At 43.6% G+C, this 9,700-nt stretch overlaps 1 protein-coding gene across 1 annotated transcript; it reads left to right on the plus strand.

The window, feature by feature from the left end:
* Positions 1-809: 809 nt before the first annotated feature.
* On the plus strand, positions 810-8,346 carry NFKBIZ (NFKB inhibitor zeta). Its single transcript, XM_075336566.1, has 12 exons — positions 810-1,071; positions 2,096-2,229; positions 2,366-2,393; positions 2,551-2,648; positions 2,732-3,414; positions 3,612-3,717; positions 4,043-4,189; positions 4,340-4,403; positions 4,513-4,670; positions 5,686-5,796; positions 6,089-6,256; positions 7,585-8,346. The coding sequence occupies exons 1-12, from the start codon at positions 864-866 to the stop codon at positions 7,639-7,641; spliced, it is 1,962 nt and encodes a 653-aa protein (XP_075192681.1). The 5' UTR covers positions 810-863; the 3' UTR covers positions 7,642-8,346.
* Positions 8,347-9,700: the final 1,354 nt, after the last annotated feature.

Here is a 9,700-nt window from a genome sequence, read left to right on the forward strand (position 1 = left end):
GGCCTGTGTGCTGTCCTGTGGGCTGGCCTGTGTACTCTACCGTGCACGCCCATGTACTGTCTGTGTGCTGTCCTGTGAGCTGGCCTGTGTACTCTACCGTGCACGCCCATATACTGTCTGTGTGCTGTCCTGTACGCTGGCCTGTGTGCTGTCCTGTGGGCTGGCCTGTGTACTCTACCGTGCACGCCCATATACTGTCTGTGTGCTGTCCTGTACGCTGGCCTGTGGGCTGGCCTGTGTACTCTACCGTGCACGCCCATGTACTGTCTGTGTGCTGTCCTGTGAGCTGGCCTGTGTACTCTACCGTGCACGCCCATATACTGTCTGTGTGCTGTCCTGTACGCTGGCCTGTGGGCTGGCCTGTGTACTCTACCGTGCACGCCCATGTACTGTCTGTGTGCTGGCCTGTGTACTGTCCTGTGTGCTGGCCTGTGTACTCTACCATGCACGCCCATGTACTGTCTGTGTGCTGTCCTGTGCGCTGGCCTGTGTGTGCTGTCCTGTACGCTGGCCTGTGTACTCTACCATGCACGCCCATATACTGTCTGTGTACTGTCCTGTACGCGCTCTTCCTGCTGACGTGCCTCCCGGGATTACTGGTGTGGAGAGACACAGGCGACATTGCGCAATCTGGTCCTCTGCTTCCCGTAAGTCCCGCCTTAATGAGCAATCCCCCACCACACCGCTGAGCAGCCGCCCAATCGGCTCGCAGGACGCCAGCTTCTCATTGGTCAGCGGCCGGAAGGCGTGGGCGCGGCGCTGACAGATCATGCATAACTCGGGCGGAATTTCCCACCTGTAATTATTACACGGGGAGCAGCGCGAGCACAGCAGAGCCTCGGCTCCCTCCGTATACCGCTGCCATGATCTTGGATCGGGTGATCGAGGACTCCAGGGAGTTTCTGGATCAGGACTGGATGAACAGCCCCATGGAAGTGTTCTCTTTATATGGCGGCTCCCCCAGGTCTGAGCCCGCGTCCTCCCCGTCACACTCCATCTCCTCCGGGCCCGGCTCCCCTTTCTCTGACAGTGAGGGCAGCCTGAGCAGCTCCTGGCCCCGCAGCAGGAAGGGTGTGTATCCATACATTCTAGTGTAGGCTCGCTGTGTGTAATGCTGGGTGGCAGGGAGTGCAGGTGCTGTGGACAATACTTCCCTATTCCTCTGTGAATGTCCTCACTGTTCTGTGGCTTCGTCCTGCTTTTCTGTGTCCATCTATCACCAGCACTGTATCAGTCATACAATTGTTATGGTGGTCACTACTATTTGGGATTGTGTAATCCAGTTAATCTATTTCCTGTTTGCATTTATTTGGAGTTGTGTAATCCAGCCCCTATATTCTCATCTGTTTTATGTTTCTTGCGGTTGCTGAAAGCAGCTGGCACTGATACAGTTAAAGCCGATCCAGTTTTTGTTGCTCTGATTCAGTTTAGTTGACGTCAGAGATGAGGCAAGGTGTGCCCCGGCGATGCCGATGGACCGGTTTGCTTTTGGCATTGTTCCCTGCCTGCATTTCCTCCATCATATAGAATCTAGCTTCCTGCTGCTTTGTAAATCCTGTTTTTATAATAACATTTTTTTAAAAAAATCATCCACTACTCATTGTTTCAAGAAAACATCCTTATCATTTTATTTCTTTTCTGACATTCTGTAGAATGTCTTTTTTTTTCCACCTATATTTTCCGTCTTTGGTTCCATCCCTGTAGTTGACGCTCTGTGTATACCTGACCTATTGCCAATTGCTTAACCGCTCATTTTTACACCTATTTCTAATCTTATTTGAGACATAATAGACTATTTGCTTTTGGGCTACGTATGTACATATAATCTGGAATGTGTGAAGGGATCATGCATGTGGCCACACTTATGCGTACCTGTGTGTGGATACGTTCTACCCACTGCTGAACGAAGGCACCTGGCATTCTTATGCTTCTCTAAAGAAGGCATAAAACAGCACAGCGGATGTAAAAATGGTCAGCTCTTATAAATCACTTTTTTTCTGTGTGTTTAGGTTGACCATGTATCTAGTATAATAAACCTAATGTTATAAATGGGTACAGGTATACTTTCTAACGCATGTGGTTTTTATACATTTAGCTGAACAAGCCAATGGTGCAGGACGTCAGTCGAAGGGAAAATTTCAGGGGGTTCGAGTGAAGAATTCTGTGCGGGAACTCCTTACCCGGATGAGAAATCAGACAGGCCATGGAACAGACGATTTCCAGTTACAGGTACTTTCGCTGGTTTTGTTCACAGCAGACTTGCCGATTCTGATCTTACTCCTAGATAACTGAGATTAAGATTTATAAAGAATGAGAATGTACTTAAAGGAAACTCCTTACACTTTTTTTTTCTTTCCCCTGATAGAAATCAAAAAGCCACGAACTCTACACTGGTATGTATATTGATATAAAACAAAAAACTAATATAGAATTTTTTTGTAATTGATATTTTGTGAACAAGGACAAGTGTTGGATAAAGTGATTTCTATAGAAGTGGAATAGTTAAGTCATCTGACTGGCTAAATGTGTGTTTTCCTTCTTTTTTCTCAGAATTAAAGAGCACATCTGGCCAGAAAAGGACCAATGATTTTATGTTGGACGCACCAGCTCCAAAGAAAATCTGTTCCTACCAATCCAGTTCTTTCTTGGTAAATACATTTTCTTACAGCAATAACGAGTGCATATTTATGTATTAGCTAGTGGTTATAAAATTTTGATCTCTTCTCTCTAGACCCCACCACATACACCAAATTCCAGTGAAATCATGGACGATGCTTCAAAAACTGAGATGTGTGGAGACTCCAATTCAGATCTGCTTAGTTTAATGAATATAAAAAATGAGTCCCAGCCAGTGTCCCTAAACACTGTGCGAGTAGACTGGATGCACACACAAGGACAGTTTTATCAGCCTGTAGCTCAGGGCTTCTTACCCGATGAAACTGTTCAGCCATTCACCAGTTGCTCTCCACAACATAAAAATGATCAGTACCAGATTGAGGTCCCTCAAGTTCAGAATGTTTCTCCACACTATACTGGAGACGGTAACACTTACCCTCAGCTTGAAAACCATCAAGAAGCCCTCTGTACCCAGGGTGTCTTTGATAATTACTCCATAGATAGCTACCTGTCACTCATTGAATCCGCCCCTGAAATTCCACCTGAGAAGATTCCTACTGAGTCAGTCATTCCACCCTTCAGCTTGCCAGCAAATCCTCCTTGTAATCCGTTTTTAAATCAAAATTCGGTCCAGTCCTCTCCAAATATTTCCCCACCATTGTGCCATCCCGAAGTCAACCAGCCCAGCCCATTCCAGATTGGAAAATCATTCTTCCATTGGCAAATTGAACAAGAAGAAAATAAACTATGCATTTTGTCCACGGAGCAGCTCCTGTCTCAAGACGCAGATGGTGATACGTAAGTAAAACTATCATTTTAGTGTTCAGATTAAAGCTGGCATATATAGTTATGTTCTATACAAGGACAGAATTATTATACAATGGTTTTTGATGGTTTTATTTTTAACTACCCAGGTGTAATTATATTGCATGTAAATAGGAGTCCAGTAAAGAAAGAGGAATAGTTTGTTGTAACGTTATTTCCTGTATTTTTAGACTGCTCCACATTGCGGTTGCACAAGGTAGACGTGCTCGGTGTTATGTAATTGCACAGAAGATGGCGGCCCTCCATATGTTGGATATAAAAGAACATAACAAGCAGGTAAAGTAACCTCTTGATGGAGCTATAACTTGCCAGTGTGTTGCATTTCCCTTTTTTGTAAGCTCAATTACGCAGGAGGTTCTATCTTGAAGCTTGAAGTTCCTCTTTTCAATGCCAAATTTACAGTCTGCAAAGTTAATCAGCAACCATAATCCTTATCATTGAGATAATGGACAAAGTTCATTCCCAGTGGCTGGGGATTAGTGCACCTTGTCACCAGCTCTCCTTGCTCTTATCAGTTTGTTCTTTCTTATCATTAGGGGTTTTTTTTTAAGCCTTATTTCCTTTTTCCCTTGTTTAACACTTTTCCTTTCAAACATTGCAGAGTGCCTTTCAATTAGCTGTAGCTGCAAACCAACATCTGATTGTTCAAGACTTGATCAGCCTAGGAGCACAAATCGACACTACAGATCTCTGGGGCCGTACACCACTTCATGTATGTGCTGAACGAGGGTACTCGCAGGTGCTACAGGTGAGTCGGAGTTGAGGCGTCTAAACCATGTCCGTCACATAAATAGGACTTCATCGTTTTTTGTTTGTTTTTTTTAATTCACACAGTTTAGGAAATTTTATATATTCCAGTAGTTTCAACTTTGCAATGGTTTAATTTCTGTACATTTAGGCAATCCAGAAAAGTGCTTCAGCTAGCAATCAGTACGTTGATGTGGATGCTGTCAATTACGATGGTAAGTCTTTGGTTTTGTTATGTCAAGGCATTTAGTTGGTACAAAGTCAAACTTTGATTTTGTTTGCCTTCACTTGCCTTTTTAATAGTTTATTTATTGTGTTACATAGGTCTGACCCCATTGCATTGTGCTGTTATTGCTCACAATGCCCTAGTGCAGAGATTGCAGTTTAGTATGCCCGCGACAGATGACCTGCTGATGAAGAATAAGGCCATGGTTGACACTGTTAAGACTCTTCTTCATATGGGAGCTTCTGTGGACTCAAGAGTAAGAATTTCTGTTAATTATGTGTCATGTTTTTTTGTGCCACTGGATAACATTTTGTGAAGACATTAGCAATACATATTTAAGTTCCATCAACCCAAAGGCCCTCTCCTGGGCTTATATAGCTTTACCTCGCAATCCAGCGCTGAGGACCCGTGCCCGTGTTACCCATGTAACATGCTGAAGAAGACTAAAGGGCACTTAGCACACAGTGACATCGCTATCGATGTCGCTGATGAAAGCACCCGCCCCCGTCGGTTGTGCGTCACGGGCAAATCGCTGACCGTGGCGCACAACATCGCTAAGAACGGTCACACGTACTTACCTGCGGAGCGATGTCGCTGTGGCCGGCAAACCGCCTCCTTTCTAAGGGGGCGGTTCGTGCAGCGTCACAGCAACGTCACTAAGCGGCTGCCCAATAGAAGCGGAGGGGCGGAGATGAGCGGGTGGAATATCCCGCCCACCTCCTTCCTTCCTCATTGCGGATGGCCACAGGGACGTTGATGTTTTTCGTTCCTGCGGTGTCACACATAGCGATGTGTGCTGCTGCAGGAAGGACGAACAACCTGCGTCCTGCAACAGCAACGATAATTGGGAGTAGAACGACGCGTCAACGATAAGGTAAGTAATTTTGATCGTTAACGGACGTTCGTGCGTTTCACATGCAACGACGTCGCTAACGAGGCCGGATATGCGTCACGAATTCCGTGACAACAACGACATCTCGTTAGCGATGTCGTTGCGTGTTAAGTGGCCTTAAGCCACATTGCCAGATCTTCACAGGAGCAATGAAGAACTGGAAAAATATTCACTGCCAATAGGCCAAGCATATTTATGCAGCTGCTAAGTATCCAGTGCCAAAAGAAAATACATTTATTAGAAAGTAGGATACACTTCCAGAAATCAGAGTTCTACACTTGCTATTTAGATAGCATTGAAGTCTAGGGGACTTAATTTTTATAGTGAGTGTTAATCCTGAATTCTGCTGTGGAGCCTTAATTATATTTATTACTTACAGGATCGTAAAAGTGGAAGAACGGCTCTACATTTAGCTTGTGAAGAAGCAAACCTGGAGCTGATGAGCATTTTCTTGGAGTTGCCAAACAGTCTGCTTTTTATTAATGCTAAGGTAATTGTGAGTTGTGTTGTATTTGATCGTGGTCAATACTACGCACCCATACCATGATCAAGTGTGTGCCCAATGCCCCAGAACTGCCTCAGTGTTTAATCTTTTCTAACTTCACTACTTCCTTTTAATGGACTCAAAAACACATAATTTTACTTATCTGCTTCATTTGCCAAAAATCTCCTTCCTATAAGTTCACATTCAGTTCTCGTTTTTAAGTTTAACTTGGAAATCCAACATTTGTAAAGGAAATAAAATAATTGCAAAAAAAAATGTAAATGTATTTTTTTCTCAGGCCTACAATGGAAACACGGCGTTGCATGTTGCAGCCAGCTTACAGAGTAGAAGAGCCCATGTGGGGGCGGTGCGACTGCTAATGAGGAAGGGCGCTGACCCTAGCGCTAGGAACCTAGAGAATGAGCAGCCTGTGCACCTGGTCTCAGATGGAGCTGTAGGCGAAGAGGTAAGATTTGTAGCTATCTGACTAAATATGATACAGACTGTTTAATCCAAACTCTGTTTGGCAATGTCCCTACTTGTTCCTGAACAGGTAAGGGTGCTTTACACGCTGCGACATCGCTAGCGATCTCGTTAGCAATGTGACATGCCAGATCGCAGATAAGATTTGCCGAGATCGCACATAGGTCATTTTTGTAGCACCGGTCACATGTGCGATCTCGGCAAATCGTATGTGCGATCTGGCGTGTTACATCACTAACGAGATCGATAGCGATGTCGCAGCATGTAAAGCACCCTGTACTGTTATCTAGATATGTTTTATAATTTAGTTTTGTAACTTCATGACAGTGACCAGTTTGCAATTCAAATATTGTGGTGCTAAGACATTAAAGGGGAATTCCTATCTCCAAGATCCTTTCCCAGTATGTAGTTGGTGTAACAATAATATTAGCAAATACGTCCTGTTAGAAATATTGTATAGTTCTCCTGATTAGCTATGTTGCTTACCTCGTGTGCAGGGCATTGTAGCTTAGGTATCCACTCATAGTGACAGCTAGTTTCTCTGGTCGTAACCATGGATACCTTAGCTGCAATGGCCTGCACATGAGGAACTATAGCTAATCAGGGGAACTATACTACATTTCTAATTGGAGGTATTTGCTAATATTATTATTAACAATAATAATAATAATATTATTACACCTTCACATTGGGATAGGATCTTGGAGATGGGAGTAACTCTAAGGCTATGTGCGCACTAGAAATGTGAAGTTTCTCAAGAAAATTTCTTGAGAAACTTCTGGGAGTGAAAGATTTCCGGACCTCCGGAAAAAATCCGCACCAAATCCGCATGCGGATTAGCCGCGGATTAGCTGCGGAATAAGCCGCGAAATTGCCGCGATTTTCCCGCGGGTGGTTCCCTGCGGATTTTTGCAGGCTGTACTGCCGAAATCCGCAGGGTACCTGCGGAAATAATGGACATGTTCATTTTCTCAAGAAATTTTCTCGAGAAATTCTTCTCAAGGAAATTTCTTGAGAAAAATCCGCAGCGTGCGCACAGCTTTTTTTTTTTTTTCATAGAAATTGCTGGGAAATGTCTGCACAAAGATTGCAGACATTTCTCAAGAAATTTCCGCGGCAAATCCGCGGGTAAATCCGTGGGTAAAAAGGTCTAGTGCGCACAGAGCCTTAAAGTTTATTCTAAAGTTTTATTTCTTAACACATGATATTTCAGTGCAGGGAATTGCATTAGCACTACTCTATATTTCCTATTTATGCACCTTTCCTGATGATGGCTCTTTCTTAAACCTTAATTTCTAATTTCTTTTACAGATTAGACGAGTTCTCAAAGGAAAAGCAGCGATGCAGCAACGCTTACCGTCCTATTAGGCTCTTGGAATTTTTAGACTCACGCCAGTTAGGCAGTCATTGTTTTGTAAATAGGCTTGCCCAATGTAAGGGGCAAATGAAAGTTTGTTTCTATGAAACTAAATGTTATTGTTCACTATTATATAGTGGTCCAAATACATCTTCGCAATAAAGTCCTGGGTTATCCCCATTTTTTTTTTTTTTCTTGTTCTTGCTGTTAGTTGCAAGTAGTCTTTTTCAATCTTGTATTTTCATCAACCAACAACATATAACTAGTAATGGGGGCGTCACAGTTCGAACCCCCATGTTAAAGCTGGACTTTTTTTTTTTTTTTTTTTATTTTTATTTTGAATAAGGATTATAGTAATAAAATAGTAATTGCTTAGTTTGTGAATGTGATTTTTATTTTCAGAATTTATTGGAAATATCTCCAAATAAATGTACCTACAATGAAGGATTATAGTTATATAGTAATAAGTAAAATGTTTGACTATAAGTATAATTATAAAGTAATAAGAAAAATGTTTATGACTAAGTATATTTAGTTAAATATAGTTTGTTTTTTTTCCTTTATCGTATTAAGACTGAGCAGTTGTTGAATGTACTTCTTACAAATTTATAGAGGAAGCGTTTAAGTTTATGGTATGTCTCGTAGACAAATTTTGGAATATGTATATTTCTAAATGTATTGCAGAAAAAAGTAAATAAATTGTATATTTTAAATTATTACAAGTTTTTGTGTCTTATGTACTCTTGGAAAGGATTATCATGATTAACATGTCTAAGAGTTACATTTACATGTCATGCAGCTCTGCAAGTTCCCACATTAAAAAGAGGTCCATATTGGATCTTCATTTCTGTAGTGTATTCTGGTCCAAATTCTCAACTAAACAATTCCTTTAAAATAATCTTTATAGTAATCAGAGCTCAGTCTGATACATTACTCCAGATCTCCTGCATTGAAGAGGTTGACTATAAATGTCACCTGAACTATCCACATAGCCAAAATTAGCTTTCTTTGTCGCTCCATTGGGAGACCCAGACAATTGGGTGTATAGCTACTGCCTCCGGAGGCCACACAAAGCATTACACTTAAAAGTGTAAGGCCCCTCCCCTTCTGCCTATACACCCCCCGTGGGATCACGGTTCCTCAGTTTTCAAGCTTTGTGCGAAGGCTCTCAGGGACACTCTGTGATCCCTTACTTAGACGATCTGCTGGTCAAGGCGCCTTCTCAAGAGGCATGCCAACACAGCCTGAACGTGGCGCTGGAGACCCTCCAGGGTTTCGGGTGGATCATCAACTTTTCCAAGTCAAATCTAACCCCGACCCAGTCGATAACATATCTTGGCATGGAGTTTCATACTCTCTCAGCGATAGTGAAGCTTCCGCTGGACAAACAGCGTTCACTGCAGACAGGGGTGCAATCTCTCCTTCAGGGTCTGTCGCACCCCTTGAGACGCCTCATGCACTTCCTAGGGAAGATGGTGGCAGCAATAGAGGCGGTCCCTTTCGCGCAGTTTCATCTGCATCCACTACAATGGGACATTCTCCGCCAATGGGACGGGAGGTCGAAGTCCCTCGACAACAACGTCTCTCTCTCTCAGGCGGCCAAGGATTCTCTTCGATGGTGGCTACTTCCCACCTCATTGTCGAAAGGGAAATCCTTCCTACCCCCATCTTGGGCGGTAGTGACGACAGATGCGAGTCTGTCAGGGTGGGGAGCAGTCTTTCTCCACCACAGGGCTCAAGGTACGTGGACTCAGCAAGAGTCCACTCTTCAGATCAACGTTCTGGAGATCAGAGCAGTGTATCTTGCCCTACAAGCCTTTCAGCAGTGGCTGGAAGGCAAACAGATCCGTATTCAGTCGGACAACTCCACAGCGGTGGCATACATCAACCACCAAGGAGGAACTCGCAGTCGGCAAGCCTTCCAGGAAGTCCGGCGGATTCTGACGTGGGTGGAAGACACGGCTTCCACCATATCCGCAGTTCACATCCCAGGCGTGGACAACTGGGAAGCAGACTTCCTCAGTCGCCAGGGTATGGACGCAGGGGAATGGTCTCTTCACCCGGACGTGT

Source organism: Anomaloglossus baeobatrachus, chromosome 2 (assembly GCF_048569485.1).
Source record: "Anomaloglossus baeobatrachus isolate aAnoBae1 chromosome 2, aAnoBae1.hap1, whole genome shotgun sequence".
NCBI lineage: Eukaryota > Metazoa > Chordata > Amphibia > Anura > Aromobatidae > Anomaloglossus > Anomaloglossus baeobatrachus.

Bases quoted from the DNA above. Each gene is read 5' to 3' on its own strand.
- NFKBIZ (XM_075336566.1), top strand. From the start codon at position 864: ATGATCTTGGATCGGGTGATCGAGGACTCCAGGGAGTTTCTGGATCAG. The intron at 2,230-2,365 runs GTACTTTCGCTG...TTCCCCTGATAG, and splicing joins CAGACGATTTCCAGTTACAG to AAATCAAAAAGCCACGAACT. The intron at 3,415-3,611 runs GTAAGTAAAACT...CTGTATTTTTAG, and splicing joins CAAGACGCAGATGGTGATAC to ACTGCTCCACATTGCGGTTG.